A 25,633-nucleotide genomic window follows, 5' to 3' on the forward strand; every position below is an offset into this window, starting at 1 on the left:
TTTCCTTTCGTCTGTTTCTTCTCTCCCTTCACCAAAAACACGTTGCTGTCACACTTGTTCTCTCTCTATAAAAACAAACCGAGCTCCACCCATTGAACGCCCATAAAAGTAAATTTCAACTGAGGGGATGCACCTTTTTGTATACCGAGACTTGTTTGTTTATATATTTGCGTTATACAACTTACACAGAAATGTAAAATGTGCAGAAAACAAGCTGTTTTCAAGAAAAACATACATAATGTGTTCGTCAGTAAAAACATTGCAATACATTAAACTTTATACTGCATCTGAGATAGCTCTAAATATACAACTGCTTAAAACAGTGATTCCCAGCTGTGTGTAGACTAGTGTGCCTAGGTAGATTGCCAAGTGTGCCACGAAACTTTTTCTAATTTCGCAAAATAGAGTATTTATATTACCAATAGGCATACATGCAAGCATTTTAGATTTGAATACGCACTACCCATAACAAATTAATAATATTGAGACAGTTACATTTTTACATATAGTTGGTCGTGTGCTAAGGGCGATTGTAATGACTCTATTGTTGTTCTGTTAAAAGTGTGAAGCGATATCTTTTGGATATTTTTAGTGTGCTGCGAGCCAAAAAAGTTTGGAAACACTGGCTTAAAACATAAACAATTTTAACTAAAAGGGATGCTAAAGTGCTTTGAAAAGTCTTTTCCAAATTCTGTTGTTTTAGTCGCGGGTAGTGGTCTTAGTGAGGAAATGTCCATTTCTTTTAGTGTTGATATTAAGGTTCTGCAAAATAAAAAACAAACTTTTTATAGTCTGAAGCAGGACAAGAAATGTGGTAGTTTAGACAAAAAAAAACTATTTTTTTTTAAGTTTTAGACAAGAAATCTTAGCGATCAGTAAATAAAGACAAAACTAGCTACAACTGTAGCAATTCTGCATACATCTATTGAACGCCAAATAATTAAATCATGGTTAAAATAAATTATAAATAATAAATATACCATCATTGCAAATCGCAATCACTTAAAAGAAAAAGAGAGCTTACTTGCATGTGCAGTACAGCAGATGCCCATCATCATACAATTGCTTGGCAAGTTCAATCTGATGATTGTTCATCAAATTTTCATTTACAACAACTAAAAGTGGTTTACCCACACCAAGGACCTCCAAACATGTGCCTGCACCTATATAAAAAATTAGTATATTTGTCTTAAGGAGCCCAAAATCCAACTATAAGAGTAATTTAACGGATTGTCTCTATGTGACTGTTTTTGAATCTGAAAAAAATATATTATCTAACCAACATTGCCCAAATATGTAATGGCATTACTGTTCAAGTTTTAGCATTAAAAAACTTGAAACTATTTTTTGTGCAAACAAACAACCTATATTAGTATTAAATAATAACACAAAGAAGCTCACCAGCATGACTTATAACCAAAGAAGCATTCTTGATATCATCTGTTATTGAGTTTTTATATCTGTAGCCCTCAACAGATAGAATGTTGTTTGAATTTGTTACCTCATACTTTCCACGACCATATTGGACTGTCACGGATTTAAAATTATGTGACTTTAAAATCTGAATTTATCAAATAAAATTATTAAAACATAAAACTCAAAATAAACAGTTTCCAAATAACTGTTTTTTTAAAAAAATCAACTAAAATAAGGTTAATATTCAAACTATTCAATATATAAGCATTAACATTAAAAGTTAATATGACCACTATAAATGGAAAATACACCTTAAGAACAGGATCGCTTGAAATGAGTTGTGTCAGTTCATCAAATGAGGTTGTGCCAACTGTCACAAACACTGACATTGTCAATTAATTACAGGGAATTATCACATACTACTGCATGTTGTCTGTAAAAGAAATGCACAATGCAAAGACAGTGCCTTTTAATAAACTAAAGTTAGGAAATAAATAAAAGAAAACACTGACTAAAACCTAAAAAAAAATGAACAGCAAATTGTATGCCTGTTCAAAATGCAGAAAGATTCAGAAATACATAAGGTCATGTGAACAAAGTATCTAACAAAAATATTGCATAGAAGAAGACAACAATAGGTAATTTAAGTACCACATTTTTAATGATATGTATGCGAAAACATATGTTGTCAGGTTTTGTCATTAAACAGAATATAAAAAAACATAAGATGCACTTACAAAACAATTTTTAACTCAACAAAATTGATGCAATACAACAATAAATTGAACGATAACATAAACAATACAGTTGTATCAACAAAACAGGTTTTGTCTCGCACATTAAAAGTTAAAAAACAGCAAAATAGAAAACATGTCCAAAGGGATAGGACTACTGAGACTATACTTGGTTAAACGCAGAATAAAACAACAAATGTACTAAACAACCTTTAAATTTGTTAGTGTTGTTAAATAGAACAGCATTTACTTTAGTTTATACAGTTATATATAAAATTAAAGATGATAGCTTAATATGTAACAATAAAAGCTTTTTTGTGTTATACTATACCAATAGCCACCCACACTTTTTCTGTTATACCTTGATCTAAAGCTAGCCAATACACAATCTATACTTTTAAGTCTGGTTTAACATATTTTTGTCCACTAAGTTCACTGACTTCTTTTCCATTTTGTTCAACATTTTCAAATTTAACTTTCAGGTGTTTGATATCAGTTTTATCATCGTTAACTTCGCTTCCATTGCTACTTTTACGCTTTGCACGCTTCTGTCTATTGGATGTGAAGTCTGGTATGGGATGTACTGATTCCAAGTGGATACGAGGACCGCTATATTCAGGGACCATCACAAGCAATTGTTCAGCAACTATCTTCATCACATCATCAATGTATCTACATAAATTAAGTAAAAAAATTGTAGCCTCGCATCATAGGACCGATGTTAATGTAATTTATCTAAAACACATTGAAGTAAGTTGTAAAAAGATTTGACTAATGCAATATGAAAATTAGTAAAAAGTAAATCTACTACAGTTAACGAACCCATGTATGCGAATATCAGCATGTTTGTCTTTCCTTGTTGCTTGTAAGTTAATTATGGCCACTTTACCACCATTCTTTTTAGTAAGGAAAGGAATATTTCCAGCAGGAAAAATCTAAAATTAAAACAGAAAAAACATAATATTTTTTTAAAGTGTTTTAATAGTTTTTGTGCATTTATATCAAAAGTATATAATATACCAAACTACTCAATAGAAATCATAGATATAATTAATAAGGTGTTAAAAAGAGCAGTAACCTGCAATGAGCTTCCCATAACAATAGAAAGGTCGGCAGTTTTACTGAAGTTTTCAGACATATTAAGTTCATTGATTGGCAAAGCATCTTCCCAATCAAGAATTGTGTCTTGCAACCAACCTCTACAAAAACTGCAAGACAAATTTATAAAGCCAGCCCAAAAACATTTTAAGCGGATATATGTCCAATATGTTTACAGCAGCGGTTCCCAAACTGGGGTCCGCGGACCAAATGGGGTCCGTAGAGCAGTTTCAGAGGGTCCGCAAGGCGAATTAGTCTTTTAAGTTTTCAAACATTAGTCTATGTTTTTAAACACTATCTGTCATCATTATTGTTTTTAGTTCTGCTTTATTATTTTATTATAGCGTGTTTTATGATGTCTCTTGTGACATCATAAAGCATCTATTATGCTGTACTACCTGCTATCAGCGAATCGTTAGCATTAGTTAGAACAGGGTGGTCCAAACCCAGGCCAGACATCAATTCGGATCCAGGGTGGCAAGAACACCTAATTTTTGGGACGTGTTAGACCAGTTTAGAGGAAGTATGTCCCCCATATGGAACTTTCGTTCTAAAATGGCTGTTTTTGCGAACTTATAAGTTATATTTGCGTTTTTGAGCAAATGTACGATAAAATAGATCACGCTGCTGGAAAGTATTGTTTTACAGTTTTCACCGTGACTTGAGGCTAAACGCCCTGCCCCAAGATGCAATTTCAGCCAAATTGATCTGCTTAATTAAATCTTTTTGCGCGATATGATAACGTCTTGTAATTTAGCGATTGGGGAGTATGCAACATCTCTCTTACGCGAACATCCTACGCTTATAAAATGCAGTCTTCTAATTAAATTTTTTGGCAAATACGTAAATTTTTTCCGCTTCGCGCACACCATTTTTCCCAGTCTCCTAACATTACATTTTATTTGCGCACCAAAGTTTGACGACTAAAGCAAGTTTCTGGAGCGTATCTGTCTTTCGATGCTACTTTGTGACATGTTTAAACATTTCATGACCCACGAAAAACGTTGATTGGCTCCTGGTACGCATATAGCCTACTTTATGTGGCCCGCAAAGAATAGGCAAGAAATATTGTGGCCTGCGATGCAGTTAACCGTGGACCACCCTGAGTTAGAAGGTTGTTACATTAGAAAGAATTGTGACTACACCAGTGCACTATAAGAATAATGGGTTAACTGACTTAAATTTTATAGGGCCGCGAAATATCAAAATAATTGCAACGGGTCCGCCAGGCAAAATTGTTAGAAAAGTTTGGGAACCGCTGGTTTACAGGAATGAGAGCTCCTAAAGGTGTTTGGCATTACTGTTGCCTAACAACAAAAACAAGTTAATAAACCACATTAACAAATAGAGATGTCCGGTACTTGACATTTTATTTTGATACCAAGCAAAAGTAATACTTTTTTTGGGGGCAAAAAGTATGGCGATCCAACATGATCCGATACCAAATTACGTCATTATTATGCCCAAACAAGCAAAATTAATGAAATTGAAACGTTCAGAGGTATTTTTACAGCTTGTTAGGCCACAATTTGCTTTGGCAGCTTGACTACTATGTAGTAGTTAACTACTTTAGTTAACTAAAAATTACCTTTCTAGGTATTGTTGTTTTCTGATTGCAAATCATGGCTTTAATTTCTATATTAATTTGGCATCAAATCAGCATAGATACTACCATTTGGTATCATGTATCAGCTTTATTCCAATAATATCAGACATCTCTTTTACCAAACATTTTTATAAAGACTTGACAAACATTTTTCATAAAATTCCAAATGTTACCTTCCCCTGCCTTTTTTTAATCCACATTTTCTCCCGGTAAGTTTTAAAGCCATTGTTGGCGAAACAGTATCAAATATCTGCTCTCTGCAATAAAAAGCATTTTTTTGAAAAATCAGGTTGAAAAATCTGGCTGTACAAAGCAAAAACTTCCAGGACTACAATTAAAAAAGTCTGAAACAGTTTAACACTACATTTCTAAATACCTTTGATGTTAACTGATAAAAAACTTATTTATTTGTGGTATTAACTTGTTAGGTAATTGTTGATATATATAGTTTTACTTATTTACGCACCTAAGACAAAGTCGACACTTCTGAGTGAACATGTTTCCATGTAGCTCTGCCAATCGATTGCGAGGAAATCCGGAGCGAATATGTAATCCATCAACATTTTGGGAAACAACAAAATGGACCAGATCTGTCAATTAAGACAAATTACAGTAAATCAATTATTTATTTTTTCAATTTTATTGTCTGTTATGGAAAAAAAATATTTTGGATTAAAATTTCACAGTACCATTATATATTTTTTTGACTTCTGCCAACAATAGTGTCTAGAAAAATAAAAGTGGGGTAAACTCATGTTTTTCAAATAGCCTCTTTTGATATTCATTTCTTAAAAACTACTTTATCAATAATATAATTACACTGCTCTCAGCAGTAAAATTCACACCCATCCTTTCCATTTCTACAAGGCATCTGTGTGTAAATGTTGGAACAGCTTCCTCGAATGTTTTGTCAAACTTTGGTGCTTGCCCCCTCTGTTCCAAAGTCCAGACACCAGAAGGTCCACGGAAATCTGGAATTCCTGCAGAAGTGCTTAATCCAGCTCCTACAAAGGTGTGCAGTTTTTACATTGCAATATATTTTTAAATAGCCAAAATTTAGAAAGATACAAAACATTATACAGGAAAATGGTTGATTACCTTAAAAGTATTATAAACTTGGTATTTATTAAGATTTTAGTATGCCATTTAGGCAGCAAAAATAAATAAAATTTATTTACACATCATGGTAATTTATTTATCATTTTGGTTTATACTCTATGTTACCCCGGAAATTATAGCAGAGGGAGAGAAGAATTAACGCAATAAAAATTGGAATGAACAAGTTCATTAATGGCATAAACAATGCACCTTGGTTGTTTTTAATGTATAGGAAATTGAGGTAGCCTTTTTATTTTAAGTTTATGGTCTGTTGAAAAACTTGAAGGGACACTTGCCGCAAATTTCATAGTGGCCTCCAGTTGCACAACACTTTCAGAAAATATAACTCTCAGTGAAACAATATTATAAAAAAATTGATTTTGAATTTAACAATTACCATATGGACCCATTAGTGATTAGAGGTCAATTTTTAAACTACTTTGTTGTCAAGTGAATAGCCTCTTTCTAAATTAATGGACCAATGGTTAAAATACAACTAACCTGTATGAACAACCACCCGTTTGCTAGATTTGATTAACTCAGCAAGTTTTAAAGCTTTTTCGTGTAAGTCACTTGGATCATCTAGTTTCTTAAAAAAATATATAACGTCTTATCAATAAGCTATTGGGTTAAACTTTATTAGTTGAGTTTAATTATTAATTACATTTTAAGGTTCTTGTCAATGATATGTGGTTATTCTGGTTAACTTAAATTTGTATTTACACTAATACTGAGTTAACTTACTTCGGGCTGACCGCATTTTCCCTTGTCAACATAAGGTGAAAGGCCTGCAGAATAATTAACAGACATTTGACAAAAGTTACCTAAAAAGTTTACCTAGAAGTTGCAGCTAGTAGTACAATTTACAAAATTATTTATTTAACTATATCTATGCTTCACTTGCCACCAGCCGTAGCCGTTCATCCGAAACGATACAACAAATTAAACTTGTCGGCAATTTGCATTCGTGCCAAATACATACGGGTCACCCTCTGTCAAGACCAGAAAATAAGCACGCTACTCTGTGATTTCAGGAAAGTTACAGCATAAAACAATTTAAAAAAACACATGTTATTCTCAGGTGAAGTCTTGCGCCAAATGCAGCTCTAGTATATCGCGCGGACCGCGAAAAAAGTGCGTTTTTGTGGATAAAATTAGCAAAACTTTTAGTTTAGAAGAAGATTCATCAAAGAGAATCACATATTACTCAAAACAACATCATTTATAGTCTAAATCAGTTTTTCTTAACCATTTTTATCCCGTGGACTCCGCCACACAAACTCCGTTTTCCCCTTCAAGAAAAACAGTAGGCCTACCTGAAGATTTTTCAATACGAAGAGATTGGATAACCTCGCCTCGGGGGAAAAATACTCTTTTAATGTCTAAAATTTAGTAATAATAATACCGAAAGAGTACCGGTATAGTTTAGGCGGCCATTTGATTGTAGGTATGTAATAATCCTGTTAAACTTACTTTCCTTATACTTAAAACTATTTTAAAACCTATTTAATCACAAAAGTCGTAATTTTGAAATAATTTTTAAACAAACTTACTTAAGTCATTTACGAGTCTTAGCTATTAAAAGATTTCAAACTAAATTTGTACAGAAGCGGAACGCCGAAGATAATACCTTCGTTAGAAAGTAAGAATCCAATTAAAATCATGTAACATAATAGGCATTTTGTTCTTATTATCCGCCTCGGTTCGCATTGTATTTTTATCTTGATTATTGTTACATAAATTTATCTTGGTTGGTGTTCCGGAATATCATTAGGCCTAATTGCGAAAAATTGACAAAAACTTAGCATATATATCGAAATAGGAAATTGGATAAATGCAAATCGTAGGCGAAAAAACGCTAAAGTAGCCTATACTGTTAAATAGGCCACTATTGTTCAAATCTGAGATACACAACTAAACAAAAAAACGAAGTTCGAGCACAACTTAATGCGATAAACCAGACTTGGGTGGTTAAGTCTGTCGGCTTGCGTATACGGTACCGTTTATTGCTCTAATGAAGAAAGTTAAAATGTTGTTGAATGTAATTCAAAACTAAATTTTGATAAAAAGTTAAACTGAACGACAATTTCAAAAAGATAACTACATTTTTTTTAAACTTTGTTAACGATTTTTGTGCATTTTTATTCGACTTTGAATTAAAATAATTTTGACAAAATTATGCTTTTTTTAATTTTTTTTAATTCGAAACAATTCCATCTGGCGGCCTAGACAAAGACAATTATGATATTCGACCGTTGGCTGCCGTCTTATCCAAACTAAAGAATTAATATACCGGTACTCTTCATGATTTTACGAGCCACGTTTTTATGCATTGTGCCGCAACGCTTTTATCACTGCTCTCTCAAAGTGAACTTACCCATCCGGAAGACCGGCAACCTGAGGGAAATGCCTACCTATAAAAACCCTGTGTATTCTTACTCCAGTTTCAGAAGCCATGTTCTGCCCAAAAGACATACTTGTTTTTCTCAAACACGTACCGGGGGCACAAGCTCTGAATAGGCTTAATCGCAAAGATTGCTGTGACCCATCGCTAGCAGTACATATAGTTTGTAATTGTGACATACACGTATTTCTGTAATCGTGAGACTTTTAAGCGCACAGGTTCATATAAATCTTTACGCGCGAAGCATGTTTAACACTATAATCTGCCACACAAAAACAGATAAACTTATTTACAATTAACGCATCCTAAAACAACTGGGATAAAATCTTACCCTGTTAAAAAAACCAGCAGCAAACAAAGAACGGAAATTATGTTGTTGTTTTACGCAAACCAAATAAACGCAATGCTATTAAATTAGTTCTCAACCATATCACAACATTGTACTTTGTCTGATGCAAACACATAGGAAGTACGGTAGGTTAATTGTTGTGGTCCAGTTTTGCAGAAAGTGGAGTGCATAGTTTTGCACAACCGCAAGAATTTGCCAACTTAAACATGTTTAAAAACTACCCCCCAAAACAATTTTAGACCAACAAAACATAAGTTTCTACAAAAATACCCAAAAGCCATTTCGTCTTTTTAACACAACTTGAATATTGGTGTAGGACAGCTACACCAACTCAAAAGAGTAACATTGATTTTTAAAACGATTTGTTATATTAAGTATTCGGCTATTCCTGAAAAGTATAGACACGGATCTGAGGCAAACCAACTGTCATTAGGTAGCAAAGGACGTTACTAAGATTTGTACGTAAGAATGCACACTAAATGATCGAAGCGTTAATTGACTGTTAAAAGGATTTCCGTGTTCGGTGAGTTGGTAAACTTTTTTTTCCAGAACGCCGTTCGGGCTTACTTTCACCACTGCTTACGACTGGTGAAACAAATCAAACTAAGTCTCTACTTACAACGCGTGATTTGGTGGTAAGTGATCGAAATACAACAAAAAAATAAAACAAAACCCCAGCGGGAAACTGTAGTTCAGTTTATAGGATATTTCTTTTTTAACTGCCGAAGTTACTTAGAACTTAGTCAATATGTTAAAAACAAATTTGGTGAATGCTATTTGGCCTTGGTTAATCTTTTGGATGGTTAAGTTACAAGGCTTTCGTGAAATTTGCTTGAGATTTATCGTTTTTAAAGAAATGCAACAAGGGGTTGCTGGATTGACGCACAAAACACACAATTCTGAAAAAATAAATCCTGAAAATAAGAAGAAGGAAAAATCAAGGAAAGACGTTCAACAGGGGTTGGTTTGGGCTTTAAGTCGCCGGCCTATATTTGTTGTGATTTTACGCCACCCGGACATACGTCACTTCTCTTGAGACACCAGTGGTAAAATTTCACGCGCGGCTTCCTTATTTACGAGTAAATAAGCCACCTTAGTTCGGCCACAGTGTTATTCGCAACATACGTATAGGCAGTGAAAATATAGCGTTTGCTCGCGCGTGATCAGCAGGTTATGACGTTCTAAGCAACCACCCACGCCAGGAAGAACGAAGGCACAATGCGACGAGTTATTATAACATCTAACCGGGTTTACAGGGAGTATGAAAGCCGCTTGGTTTCTGCCTTAATTTAGAAGGCAGTCACAAAAGCCTCGGCTTTTTGACTACAGTTGGAGCTAGAACCATACCAATTAGCTGAAATTTTGGCAAACAAGGAAGTTATAATATACTAGTATCGCGTTACATGTCGGTAGGGGAGTGTAATTTAATTTTATGACAGATTTGTAGTCCAACGTTTTGTTCGTTTACAGGTCTTAAAAGTAGAAAGACGAGACCCGTGGTATACAGATTGAATTATAGTACAAGACAATATTAGTCATAAAAATCGTATTTTAGACCATATATTTAGTTTGTGAATATCACTGTCGAAACATTCGGTCCTCTTTCGGCAAGAAATGAAGTCGCCCGGGATAATCTCATTATTACTTTGCGGATTTTTGTTTTTTGTTGGAGAAGGTATATAACATTTAGGGAAAAGTAACCTAGACTTTTGCAAAAAAATAAAACATTTTTTAAAAACATCACCCATCACCTAAATTTATTTATGCATATTGTATAGTTTTATTACTTTTGCCGTTTTTAAACTGTAATTAAGTTTTTAAAGCATAAAACGCAAAGTGACTTACAAATGTTTAAATTAATGTATGTAAAACACCTTTATGTCGTTAAGCGTGAGTAATATGACTCATTACTACTAGTGAATAGATTGCACCACCCCTAATTGAGTAATGCCTATACACCTACATGCCTCACATGCTGATGGGCACGCGTATTTTGATCTGTAGGATCAGGAATTGCGTCTATTGCAATACTGAGTATAAATAGCGCAGTGGCGTAAGGCGTGGAAACATGATCTGCTAACGAGAAATTTTCCGTCGTACACTCGACATTAAGTATGAAGAGTAAACCGTATTTTACACTCATTGTGTCTTCATGGTCAAATTGGGTGAAACAATTCTAGAGGTAGCCCTGATAAACATCATGACAACACTCTATAGTCATATTTCTTTCTCAATTAGCAGTGATTTTTACTACTAAAGCTATCGCAAAAAAATAGATTTGGTCATGATAGTAACAATAGTTTTCACTTTCCTGAATGAACAAATTATTATTTTTTAAACGGTGTGTTCGCCAATTCAGGAGTGGTATATTCAAAAATATATATTTATTAGTTCAAGCTATACAATAAAGATTAGTTCAAGCTACAGACAAAGATTTGTTACAATTGAAATAGGCAACTATGTTTGAAAAGCACAATGTGAAAGTATGAAAAATTCAATACGAAAGTGAAATAAACAACGATAAACTAATTACTGTAATGTTTTTCAAATTCACATGCCAACTGCTATGCAACGTCACAATTCCGGTTATCGCACAATATCAAGCAGAACAAATAAAAAGGCGGCATACATAGAACTAATACAACTGCAGGTTCTTATTAAAGCGGTTACCAAAGCATAGTAAAGGGGTGTTGTAAAAGACATTAAAACGGCGTTGAAAAAGGCAGGGTAACAACATTGGTCATTTTTGGTGTCATTACTTTTGGAAAGAACTATAGATTTTAACTCGACTTTTGTATATATTATAACGTTATCTGAATTCAGTAACGGCCTTGGAATGTTGTTTGTTCATGCGTTTTTCGGCTCGTTGTTCGCCACTGAGCGCTTCCTGCGTGAAAGTAGGCTCAATGGCGAACTACGAGCCGAAAAACGCATGAACAAAAAACTTGAACGCATTGGGATACAATCCACAGGAAACGAACCGCATATAACAACATTATAACGTTATGATGTGCAATTAATTAATTGAGAAAAAACATTGAAAACGCAGTAATCACATTTATTATATCTGTTGAATAACCTCTTTGAGGGTAAAAGCCAACAGGTAAAGAATCTCTTGGCTATATAAAAAGGTCTGCTGTTGTCTGTTCTAGGCCGAGCTCTTTGTTCGACACGTGCAACTTGCGGCGAGTGCATCGCGGACTCGATTTGTTCATGGTGCGGCGAAACTTCAGTCAAGATCAGATGCAAAAGCGTTGCGTAAGTTCGCGTCAAGTTTGCCTAGAATCGGTAGACAAGCGATACGTCCACCGATTTCGTCAGACATACACCGAATGCCAAAGACTTACTAATAGTAACGACTAAGAGAAAAGCGCGCAGAATACGATAGAACATAGCAGTAAAAAATTTGAACATTTAAAACTGCTTTACACAGTTATTTAAAGATTTTTTAAGTAGCAAACGCTTGATAGTTTTGCTCGTTTCTGGACATTCGTGCTTCATAACCATAAACGATATTCTAGAGTATCCAGACAAAATGCAAACCGCAAATGTTTTTTTTACATTCTGGCACTTCATAAACGAGTTACGTCTACAAAACGTCGCTTGGTGAAAGATAAGGCTTCTCAGTGGTTTTAAACTTAGCCACTTACGTTAAAAACAAAAGTACCGAAGTCGTGTGTTTGCAGGGAAAACGCTGCAAGCTGTCCTTTGAATGTAACATCGAACCCGCAAAGTTTGTCTACCCCCGTTGTTGAGAAACCCTTCAATATTACTGGGAACGGAGTGGCCAGGATACAGCTGAGTCCGCAATCTGTGCAAGCCAAACTGAGAGTTGGTAAGTAACGCCAACTTAACGCAAAATAGAATACCGGAAATAAAAGTATAAGTTCAATGCATTGTATGCTTTTTACGCTTAATGACATTTTATATATGGATTATATGCAGCCGCATAGGTATTGTCTGTTTACGACGTCACGGTATTACGTAACTTTGTGACGTCATCTCTTAATCTTTTCACAGCTAAAAAAATCAACTCTGTAATCGGTAAACAAAATATTATATTTTGTAAAACTATACAGGCGTGAGTCACAAAGTGAATATCACTTTCCGGAAACTTGTGGAATATCCTCTGGACCTTTATTATGTCATGGATCTTTCATATTCAATGAACGATGATTTAATATTATTACAGGTAAAACAGCTACTCAATCTTTTTTTTGAACGGCCCTAAATTATGCAATCGTTCCTGTGCTCCTTTAAATGATTTTTTTTGTAATATTGTAGAATTTGGTGGGAACAGATTTGGTTTCTCAAATCAAAGCAAACGTCACTGAAAATGTCCACCTCGGTTTTGGGAGTTTCGTGGATAAAGTTATTATGCCATTTGCAACAGATGACAGCAATTGGTGAGTCTTATTTTTCTGTGTGATAAAACAAAGGACGCATAAAAAAATTAGTACAAATAACAGATTTTTAATAATTATTGGAAATAATATATAGATTAACAATAATATAGCAATTTTATTATTCCTATTTCTATTTGTTTTCAGCATATTATATATATTAAGATTCACTTTTATTTTTAATTGCTTTTCGAGTTCTATCAAACTATGTTAAGCAAAGATAACAACAATGACTGGAAGCCAAAAATTCTCCTTTTTAAAGTATCATTGAGCTTAAAAGGTTAAATAAATTATTGCACCGTATATCACTCAAGCAAACTTTAATGATAAAAAATGTTTAAACAAGAGATAATTTAAAAAAAATATTTAAAACATATATATATATTTACTAAAAAATAAAAACAATCGATAACTTCGGGAGGTCCAATAATCAAAACTAATACCTGATGCCAAGTGGATTGTTACTTGTCCGAAATAAGGGTGGTATTGGAACCTGTGCAATACCAAATTATTCTAGAAATTTCAGCCATGATTTACAATTAAATGCAGCTATTTCTACTTTGAAAGCTTAACCTATCCAAATATAGTAGTTAAAACCAGGGCTGGGGAGCCACCCTAAAATAGCATTAGCTCTGGCTCCAACTCCGGAGCCATCAGGCAATTATTAAATGGCTCCAGCTCCGGAGTCGTAAAAATCAATCCTTTGGCTCCGGCTCCAGAGTAGTAAAACTCATATTCTCCGGCTCCGGCTCCAGCTCCGGAGCCATCAAACACACACCCAATGACTCCGGCTCCAGCTCCAGTGCCACCAGTCACTTATTCAATGGCAAGTTTTAAAAATTGCTTTCAAAATAATAAAAATGGCTCCGGCTCCGGCTCCGGCTCCGGCTCCGGCTCCGGCTCCACAAAAATAATAACAATGGCTCCAGCTCCGGCTCCGGATCCCCAGCCCTGGTTAAAACTGGAGGTAGTTAAGCGTCCTAACGCCAAAGCAAATTTTATCCTAACAACCTGTAAAAAATTACTCTTGGATGCCTTAACTTCTGTTTTTCTTGTTAAGGATGGTAATGAGGTCATTTGGTATTAGATTAGATCGCGATACTTGGTGTCCAAAATATCAGGTATGGGTATCAGAATAAAATGTGAAGTATCGGACATCCCTAATTGCAACCAGCAAAATGCAAATAGGTAAAACCCTTACAAAATAATTTTCCTTATTTGAAAATACCAGGTTGATCAACAATTGTATAAATGCTAACAAGGACAAACCTGTGGATTGCCAGCCCACATTTGGCTTTCACCATCAACTAGCAGTAACAGACAATAGTACTGCCTTTGCAAATGTCGTTGGAGCAACAAGAATATCTGCGAATATTGATGTGCCTGAGGGGACTCTGGATGCATTAATGCAAATTGCAGTTTGCCAGGTCATTTGTTTTTACACAAAGACAATTGAGTGGTAACAAAAAATATATAACATAAAGTTCTCATCCAGATTGGGATATGTGTCAAACACTAAGAGGGTTCAGCCAAATAAATGCCACAAGAGATTGTTGTTTAAGTGTTAAATTTTTTAAATAACTTTATCACAATCTAAGTTTAAAAATTCTTGAAACCTTTTTTGTATTGTTTTAGACCATCATAAAATGGCAACACTAAGAGGGTTCAGCCCAATAAATGCCATGAGAGATTATTGCTTAAGTCTTGATTTTTTTAAATGACTAAATTACAACCTAAATCGAAAAATTCTTCAAACCTTTTTTATATTGTTTTAGAACATCATAAAATGGCGTAAAGAATCGCTCCGTGTTGTTTTGGTCACAACAGATGCAGTTCCACATCAAGCAATGGATGGAGCTCTCATTGGAATTCTGAAACCAAATGATATGAAATGTCACCTTACCCAGGTAAAATTAACGAAAAAAAATGCTACCGATAGGAATGTTAAGCTTGTATACCCATTAGAAATTACATGTTTTCAGGTTTTTTTTTGACAAATCAGAAAGACAATACAAGAAACAAAATTCTCTTACTGAATAAGATAAAGTAACAAATAAAATAGTTTTAATAAATATTCCAAAATAGGTAAATTTGCAATGCCCATAGTCCATTTAGTTCATGTATAAATGTTTTTTAGCTAAATTCAAGTGAAATTTACAACTACAATGAAAGTCAGTACTTGGACTACCCTTCTGTTGGACAACTGAAACAAGTATTTGAACAAGAAAAAATACAAACTATTTTTGCTGTTACTGACCAAGTTAAAGCAATATATGATGTAAGAGAATGTTTTTTGTAGCTTCAGTGATGATAGTTTTAATGTATTTGGAATTACAAAATAAATAAACTTCAAAAACTAATAAAATGAAATAATTATATTTACAGAAACTTCCCCACGTTTTGCCAAACTCTTTTGTTGAGACATTGAAATCAGATTCAAGCAACATTTTGCCTGTTATACAAACATCATACAATGTAAGTAGTAATTTTTCCATGTGAGGTAAAAAAACAATTATCCATTTGAGTCTTACATTAAAATAATAATCTTTCTGTACTGTTTTTCAATTACAGGCTATAAAAAGTCGATTCAGTTTAGTAAGACCATCTGTGCCAAACAACATTGACCTAAAATACAGAGTCCTATGTCCAGGAGCAATGAGTTTCACAGATAATGCTCTCAACTGTCTTAATGTTTCAATCGGAGATGATGTAAGTGTTTTAATTAAAAAAAATGCCTTACTAAATTGCAATATAATATGAGTTATCAAAAATAAGTGTTCCATCTCAGCTATTTATTATGTTTGTTGTTATTTTCAGGTTGTTTACCAATTTGAGCTGACAGCCAAATCCTGTCCCCTGAATAATGCAACCCAAGATGTTATCAGCATTTCATCAAATATTATCCCTGATATAGTTAATATAACAATAGGTAACTGGTTGCCCGAAAATTACTATTTTTGTTATTTGCACATATTATTATTTCTAAAAGCTTTTGGAACTAAAATTTTGAAATATTAGTTAAACTAATGTTCATTTATCCAAAAATATTTCCTTACTGGCCAGTTACAAAAAAATACAAAGACTATTTTTTAAACAAAAATGACACATAAAAAACAACTTTTGACATGTTTTAAAGAAAAGTTGTCAGCTAGAAAAGTCATCATCGGTTCATAGACGTTTTAAAATACTTGTTATTTTAAATGTCTATATATTATAGCATGGCTGGAAAGTCTGAAAGTCGAATTTTGTTGTTATAAAAAACATTTAAAAAAAAAGGGTTAGTTACATAAACATAACATATCTACTTGTTTTAGATTACCTGTGCAGTTGTGACTGTGATCTGAAGCCACAAATGAACAGCACAGTATGTAGTGGAATGGGAAACCTGCAGGTAATCATTAGCATAATTACATATTTTTAAATGGAACACAGTTATAAACTAAAAACTTCTCTAGGGGCTTCCATATTATTATTTTGTTTGCTGAATGACTTCACAGGCCACACTCGCATTTAGATAAGGTTACAGTGTTTCAATAGTCATATTTGGTTGTTTTATTATGATAGATCAATTAATGTTAATCTTACTAAAAAAATAAATTTACAAAATTAAGCATATTTTTTAATTAATCTCTCTTCGTTTGGGAAATTAGTTCTATATTTAAAAGTATACAACAAGTTAAAGAAACCCTATTTCATAGTATAAATTTATACTTATTAATTTTTTTCAGTTGACTTTTAAAACTGGCACATATGGTTTAACCCAGGGGTCGGCAACCTACGGCCCGCCAATGTAATTCATCCGGCCCGCGGCCTCTTTGATAAACTAGGCATGAGTCCATTTTAAATACTTTTTGACTATTTCAACTACGTAAGTGCAAAAAATTTTCGCTTTTCGCGCAAATAAACCTTTTCCATTCAGTTTGTTTACGTTTCGAGGCTGTCTTTTGAAATATAGATCAGCGCTTCTTTACTGCTGAGCCGTAGAAGGCTGCCAAGTGCGTCTCCTTATATTTTATTGTCGGCAATGTAGGCTAATGAAAACTTGCAAAAAATTTAAAAGAAATGGCGTTATACCAAAATAAAATCGCGTAAAAGGTTGACAAATACTCAACTAGATTAACTAATGTTATTGCATTTCCTTAAAGTAGTTTTATTACACTTTTCTTTGGTAGTATGGATGACGATGTGTGGACTCGGATTTTAAACCAAACAAACGATTTTTTCGCGCTTTGTTCTAATAGTTTACTGCCTCCTTAAATGTAATTAAACACGTTTTTCAGGGCAAAAAAAATCCGAGGTCCGCCTGATTTACGGTAGAGTTTTAACATTTTAATAACATTTTGTTCGGCCCGCAGAGACCTTTCTGAGGTTGGTTTTGGCCCGCGACTACAAAAAAAAGTTGCCGACCCCTGGTTTAACCCCTAATAATTACTATATAATATCTTGATACACAGTGTGGAGTGTGCAACTGTCATACTGAACGAAGCGGAAAAACATGTCAATGTAAAACCAACCTAACCAATGCAGAACTTGATAACCAATGCACAGACACAAAACCACTAGAGGTTGGACAACCAATTGCAATTTGTCAGTAAGTGAAGTTGTGCTTTTAATCGTCCTACCTGTAGATAGAAAAAGCAGAGGAAATACAAAGTTAGGTGCTTTCTATTGAAACATTTTTCATTTAATTCAATTTGTGATTTTATTTGTAATACAGGCAATTTTTAAAACAATATTGTTTATAATTAGCCTATTTATTATAAAAGCAAACAAGAAGATAAAAATAATTCTTTTTTTTTACAATTTAAAAAATAAACAACAACAAGTCATGCTTCAAATCTTTGAAATAAGATATTAACTAGAGATAGACCAATATATCGGATGTACATGTACATAGAGTTTAGTTTACAATGTTAAGCATACTTAAATTTAATATGCAAAACAAGAGTTATATTTTAAATAGATAGATAAACTGATTGTAATTTTGTCATATGTTTAGTTAAATAAAGTTATTACAGGAATACAAAAAATCAGTTATCTGTATCACAGTTAGCAAAAACATAAATTTGGTAATTGGTGATGGTCCATAAAATCAGTTGACCATTATTACCAACACAAAATATGAAGAAAAGTAAAGTACTTATTACATTAAAGGACTATATAACTGCTTTTATAATGGTTTAAGTTGGGCAAATATTTGGCTACTTGTGACATTAGGAAGATCCATAAATACAGGAGTTTGAATAAATTTACCAATTTTCAGTGGCCGTGGTGAATGTGGGTGTGAGTTTTGCCAATGCAATCCTGGATTCTCAGGGCAATATTGTGAATGCAGCAACCAAGCTTGCCCTTCTGATGCAAGGGGAATTTGTGGAGGTTAGCAAAATAACACACCAGATCCTTTGTTAGGTTTACTGAAATTAGTGGAAGTAATCAGAATTGTCATTCAATCAAGATAATTTCTGACGGATCGGGGGATATATAGCTATTGCATGGGGTCAGTAAATAGTAAATAGAAATAGAGGAGAAAAGGTGCTCAAAAATAATGATGTTTAAGAAAAATGTGTGCCTTTATAGACATAACAATAAAAAATGTATACTGTTTTTTTATTGCACAAATGTAATGCCAAAATCTGAATATAGGGTTGCAGCGTGGTGTTTGCAATAACTGCTATGGAAAAGGGACATGTGTTTGCAAGGAACAAGATGGATGGTATCTCAACAGTGAAGGAGTCTGCAGATGCAATAACCAAAGTTGTATAGCAACAGGCACAAACATTGAGTGCTCAGGCAATGGCGTATGCGAGTGTGACACCTGCAACTGCAACAACTCGACGGCAAGTGAATTTTTATCGGAAATTTACCATCACATTAAACCAGCTCATTAAAATTTTAATAAATTAGTGGTTGAAAAGCATCACTAGCTTTTCAAGCAACAGTGAAATGTTTCAACCACACCAACACAATGTTTTAAAGGAAAAATTTGTCATCAATAAAGTTAAACTAATTGTACAACATTTATTATTAATGTAAATTCCTATATGTTTCTTGAAAGTTGTTTAATTTTTTACTTATTTATTAAAAAAATTATATATTGTAGTTGTGGGCTGGTCCTTTGTGCAATGAATGTGTTAATCCATCATGCAATAATATGACTGGAACATGTACAGGAAGTGAATTGAAACAATGCGCCATCTGCGTTTCTGAATCGGTAGGTTTTATATTATTTAGAAGCCAAACCTACAGACATAATCCAATAAAAAAATCAGGAAACTACACTATGCATCATAAGCTGCAAAGGTATTAACATGTTAAATAGTAAATACCTTATTATGGTAATTGGAAGAGTTTGATTGTTCTTATTTGAACTACCTGAAAGACATGTGTGCAGTCCCAATTTTAAGTATATTTTGTTTGTATAGCAAAGGATGTAAGCTGTTAAGGTATCAAATTTTTAAATGGTAAATAATTTAGTATTTAAAGGTATTAGTATCATTTAGTATACAAAGGTATTTGTAAATAATTTTAGTATTTAAGGTGAAAAATTGTTAAATAGTAAATAACTTAGTATGGTAATTGGTGTTTATGATCGTTCTTATTTAAACTACCAAAATACATGAGTTCAGTCCTAATTTTAAGCATATTTTTTTTTATAGCAAGGGACATCATCTTGTAAAGTTGAATGCAGTGATCGTGGAATTGGATTTAAACGGGTTAGTTCGCTGCCAGACTGCACGGGGTGCCAACTGTCTGCTTCGTCAGCCACTTGCATTGAGTGCCTCAACTTCAACAAGTTCGTTTAAAACAATCTATATGCTAGTTTTTCTGTTTTTTTTCGTTCACCATTTGGAAGGAAAAACTTAGCTTTTTAATAATTCAGATGCAAGCCGATAATCATTCGCAGATGCAAGCCGATAATCATTCAAATAATCTAGGTCTAAATTGGTCATTTGACTTTCTTTTAACTTTTGTATAACTCTTTTTTACAGTGAACTATTTACTTCGACTGATTGCAGCATTGAAAATACGATGAAGTGCTCATTTTCCTATAAGATTGTGTGGCATAAAACTTTCAACAACTACTACATTTATGTCAAGAACATAAACGTTGAAACAGGTATAAAGTTTTGAACTGTGTTAGCATTGTTGATTAAAATAAAGATTACATGGTTAATCCTTTTTAAAAATTGTAAAAGTAAAAAAAAGGTAAAATTTTTTCTTTTCGAGGTTTAATCAAAAACATGTTGTTGATTTAGACTGCCCCAAACCTGTGGATCCAGTGATAATTGTATTACCAGTAGTGGGTGCAATAGTATTTGGGGGACTTATTGCACTAGTTGTGTGGAAAATACTGAAAACAAATTACGATCGGCGGCAATACCAAGAATTCATGAAAAGCTTAAAAGGAGAAAAATGGATGACAGTAAGAAATCGAATAATAACATTCAATAAACAACTGCTTCAAAATTAGAGTTGTTTATCTATTACAGTGGTTCTCAAACTTTTTCTTAGGAATTTAACTAAATTTTTATAACACATTTTCTAATTTTTGTGTATAAGAAAAGCATCATCATTTGCTGTAAAATAAGTTGGAATGCATTTGTCAGTGGATAATATTATCTATAAGCATTTATTAGTGCAATTAGGTTTAATACAAAATGGAATCGATGTGCTACCTGTTTAGAAAATAAAAAACACGCACCTTGGTGTTGCAACACAAAGTTTAAAAACCCCTGATCTTATAAATAAAACATTAAACGCACCTAATTAGAGTTGAGACTGTGGTTCATATTGTTTTAAATTCAAGGTAAAAATTACAAAAATAAGATAGGACTGTGTTTTTAAATGAAAATACCATTGCTACAATAATCATGAACTTAAATGTTTTATTTACTAATAAGGACAACAACCCACTTCATGAAAAACCAACAACACGAATTGAAAATCCAAAATTCTTTGATCAAGGTGATCCTCAACAATAAACCTTTGACATCCTAAAAAAGGGTAATGCACTTCATTTGATGAACTGGAATCGCAACAAGTTTTAACATATTTAGTATTGTTGACAACTGGATTGTTTAGAAAAAAAAAAATTAAATACATTGTCTACTGAACTATAATATAACTAAAGTTTCAAATTTTTGAAAAAAAATATTTAAGCAGCATATGATAACCTTAACATAAAACATTTTCACTTTTCGTTTCAAATTATTTAAAATAAACATAAGTGTTAGAAAATTGAAAAAAATAACATCAATTTTTGGTTTGATTTATGGTGACTATTTAAAGTGTTTTCGTTTTTTATTAGTTCTGTTTTGTATTATTCTGTATTTTTCTTTCACTTTTAGGGATGTTGAAGTTTAAATACTGCGTTGTAATTGATCCTGCATAACCATAACTTTAATATAAAAACCAATTCAATTTAACATCTTTTATAATTATATTTATGCATAACCTGTTTTATTTGCAAAACATTCCCTATTAAAAAAATTAAATAATACAGTAGTAGCAGCCTTTTGTTATATTTCACAACACTTTGTTGTATTGATATAAATGTCAGATGACTAAAAGCTGACAATAAAAATAGTTATAAATATGTAAAACCTGGAAGTGTAAGGTATAGTATTTTATCGTTTTCTAGTTTGATTGTATTTTATTTCAATAAAAAACATATGTAAAAACAAGTCACCAGCTTAACCTATTATGCCTCAGAACAAATCAGTTAAAAAGTTACGACTTATTTTTACAGAGTCTTAGTCCAGTCAGCAAGTTATTAGAATTATTATTAAAGGCCTAAAATAAGCCAAAACGCAATATACATAAAACATTGACATATACATATATTTGTTACCTGTAATATAAATTTCATAAAAAAATGATTTTACTTTGTGCATTTAATAAAAACATATTATGTAAGGTGTTACAATAAAAATTAGTTTTAATTCTTGTTTGGTTTCTTCATATTGCTCATGGTATACAAGATAGATAGATATGAATTTATTTGGAACATCAAAAAACAAAAAATGGTCGAAATCAAAACATTTAGCAATATTTGACATTCCCAGGAGACAGCGAAAGACTGTAAGGTTCATCGAGTCAGAACAGTAATATATATCCACATAACAATTAGGTATAACCTTGTGAAATCATTAATTTTGACTGTTGTGTTCGTTTTTAATTTAACGCAAGTTTTTTAGTTTTTATACTAAAAGACATTGTGATGAGTTTAAATTATGAAACTATCAAAAGGAGTAAAATTAGGATTGAAAACAAAGTAAGAATTAGACAGGATAAACAAGTAGGACTAAGAATATAATTGTGACAAAATGATAGGATAACTAACCCAAGTGATCTTTGCAATAACTGGGATCTGGAGATTCTTAGAATGCATGGTATGGCGCACTTTGCGGTGTCAAATTAAATTATTAGATAACTGCATAAGTTTTTCAACCAACCACAGATAAAAACTCAAACTGATTTTCGGAATTATAGGTGTACTTAGGGTGTACACAAATTACTAAAAAATCACACATGCTACCAAATGGAGTAAATTTTAGAACCATACCGTGTTTAACAAAAAACGTGTTATATCTTTTACAAGCTATTAAAGTGAAGGCAAATGTTGTAATTAGCCGAACAAATGCAAGGTAATCAACAAGATATCGTCCATGGAGGCACCAATGCAATAAAAAATGCAATTTACTTTCAGATTGATTAGATAACAGCTACAAGCTGTTTAAATACTACCAGCACAGTGTAAGGACTAGAGGTTAGTATTAACTACCAACTACCAGTTTATTCACCGTCAGTCACTAACATTTTGCTCATGTGAGCCCAAATGGGCCATTTTAACTGCATTTGAAATATCGAACACATACCAGTGTTTTGTTCATGTAAAGGATGGGGTTATAAAACTAAGTTTACAACAATATGACGACTCTTTACAACCGGAAGGACATATTGCAAGTATCGCTTGTCTAACATAAATATGAAACTGTGTATATAACCACCAAAGGCAAAGACCCGCTTTGTGATCTTCATATTTAATAACATTCATACTCAATTAGTTTTTTAGTAAGAACATTTACCCACAAATACAATTTAGTAATCAACAAAATAACTTTCAACTACATAAAAATACTTATTAAGTATCCTTTAAACCACTTTCATTTTTACCTAAAAAACTAAGTGTATCAGTGTATGGATTTTGTTAACGTTAATTTACTCGTTTACACAGGAAGTCAAACTTCCATTAACTGTTACGTTATATGGCGCGCAAAACCTTAAAATGCAACTTTAAATACCTGTGCAGTGTGCATACTTATGCCGTAAATACATACATGCTTGTTACATTTTAAACAACCATCTCATGCAATCTGGTTTATGTGTAATACCAAACAGGGGTACTACAAGTTTTTGAAAACTGTAAATGGGGTCGACATAAGAAAAAAAATTTAGAATCACTAAGCCCATTTACATGCACATATTAGCCTGATTCGAATCTGTTTTGTTAATCCAGTCTCTCTCATTTTGGCACTCAAAAGGATTAAGTTCTCGATCCTTAATCTGTCCAAAGGAGTGTTTTTTAATGAATTTCGTGGTTCAGTGTGTGGTACTAGTTAGCAGTGGTGGCGGCATCATTTTTTTTTATACTAATATTGTATTAGGCCAGTGGTCCCAAACTTTTTCCACGGCCAATATTTTTTTACAAAACAGATCGTGGCCCATCGTTTTTTTTCACCTCTGGTAATGACTATTGCATATTGATTAACAAAAGTTTACCAATATTATGAGGATTTTTATTCCTTGCAACAAATGGAGCTTTAATAAGTTTCCAGTCTTTTAAAGTTAAACAACTAGCATGCAGAGTTTTTTACAAGATATTTTACATATGCCAAAAACTATTTTACTACCACAAAATGTATAGTTGCAATATTTTCAATTAGCTCTATGAACCACTTAAAATATACTCATGGCCCACTGCTGGGCCATGGCCCACAGTTTGGGAACCACTGTATTAGGCAATACAATTTGTATAAATACAATGTTGGCAAGGCTAAAATATTCTCTATAGAATAAATTGAGAAACAGTCAAACATAATTGGGTGAATTGAGCAAACTAGTTTTAATATTTATGCAACAGCTAATATAAATAAACTACCCTTAAGTTTAAAATAAGTAATTAAGGTGAGTTGTAAGAATATAGCTGTTATCTAGTATTCTGTCATACTGGACTGCACTGCAAAGGCATTTGACTATATTTTGTACATTGTGAAGTTAATTTTGGCTTCTTAATGATAAAATGTAATGCTTTGTCTGCCATTAGTAAAAAATATGTTGTTAATAAAAGCTTTGTGGAACCTTTTATAACAAACATGAAATTTGATTTTGAAGCCATAAAATGGGAATTTGTTGTTAGATCATCAAAGAAAGCAGGTGACTAATTTAAATAGTTGCAGTAGTCCCAAGACCATACATCAAAACACAGTAAAAGGCATGTTATATCTTTTTTACTTGCTGTATGATATTATAAATCATTGGGGTCGCAAGGGGTTGTCTGGGGGGTCACCATGTAAGTAGTATTTGATAAAGAAAAATTTCATAAGAAATAAGCAATATGAACTCAAAGTTTAGCAGTATGGAAGGAGCAAAAGCAACCGCCAACATTTGTTTTATGTGGCTTTTGCTACAGCGAACCAGCTTAAGTCAAAACAATGTCAGATGAAAATGAATAAACACTCAAACTCTAACTTTAATTTTAAATGTGCTTTTTATTGACTGTGGTTTATAAATTTTCTGATCATATAAGCTAAAAGCGAGGAACGACAAGAAAAATAAAACATAAGGCCCTGTATTTGGCAGATTTTTTTTAACAAACAAACTGTGCTCTTGAATTGATCATCTCAAGATTATGAAGTCATAATGATGTTTATATGCTTTGTATGTGATGTTTTTATATGATTTGCCTGTGATGTATTCATGTTAACTTCCAACAAAGATTAAATTGTATTCAAGGTCAACCTAGGATTCCTCCCAAGAATGTTTCAACAGGAAATTCCCAGGTTTTCCGCGAAATAACGATCATGAATCTCTGGAATTTTTTTTTAAAACCAGTTTTTTGGCAACATAGCATAACTGAAAAAAAAATTACTGATATAAAGAAAAAAATATTACCAAACTTATTAAAGTCGTTGCCTGAGTTGCTTTATTTGCACTTACCTGCATAAAAACTTAATTAAATTTATTTTACCAATAGATATGCGCCCTGCATGGGCTTGTTTTATAAATAAAAACAAATAAACTCCTAACACGAGAAGGTATTGTACTGCAGAACATTAATGAGCTTAATTAACTGTTTGGAGCTAACATAAAGTCTCGCTGCGAAAGTGCATGTAAACCGTTTTACTGTCTGCACTTTGCACCATAATTTAATGGTTTTCCATCTTATTTCGGTGTTTTCCCATTGGGCAAACTTTTTGCTTAAGAAATTTCAAGTTGCGCAAAATGTGTGTTTTTAACTTTTCA

The 25,633-nt window shown here is 32.9% G+C and overlaps 3 protein-coding genes and 1 long non-coding RNA gene across 5 annotated transcripts; 1 reads left to right on the forward strand and 3 right to left on the reverse strand.

Moving 5' to 3' along the window:
- Nucleotides 1-147: 147 nt before the first annotated feature.
- Nucleotides 148-1,914, reverse strand: LOC146136099 (UDP-N-acetylglucosamine transferase subunit ALG13-like). The gene is made up of 4 exons (XM_083396366.1): nucleotides 1,728-1,914; nucleotides 1,402-1,561; nucleotides 1,025-1,163; nucleotides 148-762 (listed from the first exon to the last, which is right to left on the reverse strand). The coding sequence occupies exons 1-4, from the start codon at nucleotides 1,803-1,805 to the stop codon at nucleotides 645-647; spliced, it is 495 nt and encodes a 164-aa protein (XP_083252492.1). The 5' UTR covers nucleotides 1,806-1,914; the 3' UTR covers nucleotides 148-644.
- LOC146136100 (NAD-dependent protein deacylase sirtuin-6-like) lies at nucleotides 1,869-6,833 on the reverse strand. Its single transcript, XM_083396365.1, has 8 exons — nucleotides 6,697-6,833; nucleotides 6,454-6,541; nucleotides 5,700-5,858; nucleotides 5,321-5,444; nucleotides 5,028-5,111; nucleotides 3,229-3,358; nucleotides 2,973-3,085; nucleotides 1,869-2,822 (listed from the first exon to the last, which is right to left on the reverse strand). Exons 1-8 carry the CDS (start codon nucleotides 6,760-6,762, stop codon nucleotides 2,540-2,542), a joined length of 1,047 nt encoding a protein of 348 aa, XP_083252491.1. The 5' UTR covers nucleotides 6,763-6,833; the 3' UTR covers nucleotides 1,869-2,539.
- A 3,350-nt stretch (nucleotides 6,834-10,183) lies between these two features.
- On the forward strand, nucleotides 10,184-21,810 carry LOC146136101 (integrin beta-2-like). The gene is made up of 20 exons (XM_083395109.1): nucleotides 10,184-10,380; nucleotides 11,858-11,963; nucleotides 12,392-12,540; nucleotides 12,785-12,897; nucleotides 12,990-13,111; nucleotides 14,340-14,535; nucleotides 14,884-15,015; nucleotides 15,246-15,386; nucleotides 15,494-15,583; nucleotides 15,680-15,817; nucleotides 15,926-16,037; nucleotides 16,423-16,499; nucleotides 17,563-17,699; nucleotides 18,372-18,484; nucleotides 18,752-18,945; nucleotides 19,209-19,319; nucleotides 19,765-19,901; nucleotides 20,098-20,225; nucleotides 20,365-20,531; nucleotides 21,010-21,810. Exons 1-20 carry the CDS (start codon nucleotides 10,320-10,322, stop codon nucleotides 21,088-21,090), a joined length of 2,505 nt encoding a protein of 834 aa, XP_083251235.1. The 5' UTR covers nucleotides 10,184-10,319; the 3' UTR covers nucleotides 21,091-21,810.
- Nucleotides 11,060-25,448, reverse strand: LOC146136102 (uncharacterized). 2 transcript variants are annotated; one of them, XR_014501560.1, is made up of 6 exons: nucleotides 18,362-25,448; nucleotides 17,623-17,730; nucleotides 16,428-16,493; nucleotides 14,865-14,979; nucleotides 12,356-13,126; nucleotides 11,060-11,984 (listed from the first exon to the last, which is right to left on the reverse strand). It is a non-coding gene; the product is annotated as an uncharacterized LOC146136102 (long non-coding RNA). The 2 variants fall into 2 exon arrangements; XR_014501559.1 differs by having other exon boundaries at nucleotides 11,060-13,126.
- Nucleotides 25,449-25,633: the final 185 nt, after the last annotated feature.

Source organism: Ascidiella aspersa, chromosome 8 (assembly GCF_963924565.1).
Source record: "Ascidiella aspersa chromosome 8, kaAscAspe10.2, whole genome shotgun sequence".
Lineage (NCBI taxonomy): Eukaryota > Metazoa > Chordata > Ascidiacea > Phlebobranchia > Ascidiidae > Ascidiella > Ascidiella aspersa.

What these genes read in the sequence shown, in the direction of transcription:
- LOC146136099 (XM_083396366.1), bottom strand. Translation starts at nt 1,805, where the DNA reads ATGTCAGTGTTTGTGACAGTTGGCACAACCTCATTTGATGAACTGACA. An exon ending in CAAGCGATCCTGTTCTTAAG is followed by an intron (nt 1,562 to 1,727) that starts GTGTATTTTCCA and finishes TGATAAATTCAG; the next exon opens with ATTTTAAAGTCACATAATTT. An exon ending in TTTGGTTATAAGTCATGCTG is followed by an intron (nt 1,164 to 1,401) that starts GTGAGCTTCTTT and finishes TTTTTTATATAG; the next exon opens with GTGCAGGCACATGTTTGGAG.
- LOC146136100 (XM_083396365.1), bottom strand. Translation starts at nt 6,762, where the DNA reads ATGTCTGTTAATTATTCTGCAGGCCTTTCACCTTATGTTGACAAGGGA. An exon ending in GAAAATGCGGTCAGCCCGAA is followed by an intron (nt 6,542 to 6,696) that starts GTAAGTTAACTC and finishes TATTTTTTTAAG; the next exon opens with AAACTAGATGATCCAAGTGA. An exon ending in ACGGGTGGTTGTTCATACAG is followed by an intron (nt 5,859 to 6,453) that starts GTTAGTTGTATT and finishes ACACCTTTGTAG; the next exon opens with GAGCTGGATTAAGCACTTCT.
- LOC146136101 (XM_083395109.1), top strand. Translation starts at nt 10,320, where the DNA reads ATGAAGTCGCCCGGGATAATCTCATTATTACTTTGCGGATTTTTGTTT. An exon ending in CAACCAATTGCAATTTGTCA is followed by an intron (nt 17,700 to 18,371) that starts GTAAGTGAAGTT and finishes ACCAATTTTCAG; the next exon opens with TGGCCGTGGTGAATGTGGGT. An exon ending in TGCAAGGGGAATTTGTGGAG is followed by an intron (nt 18,485 to 18,751) that starts GTTAGCAAAATA and finishes ATCTGAATATAG; the next exon opens with GGTTGCAGCGTGGTGTTTGC.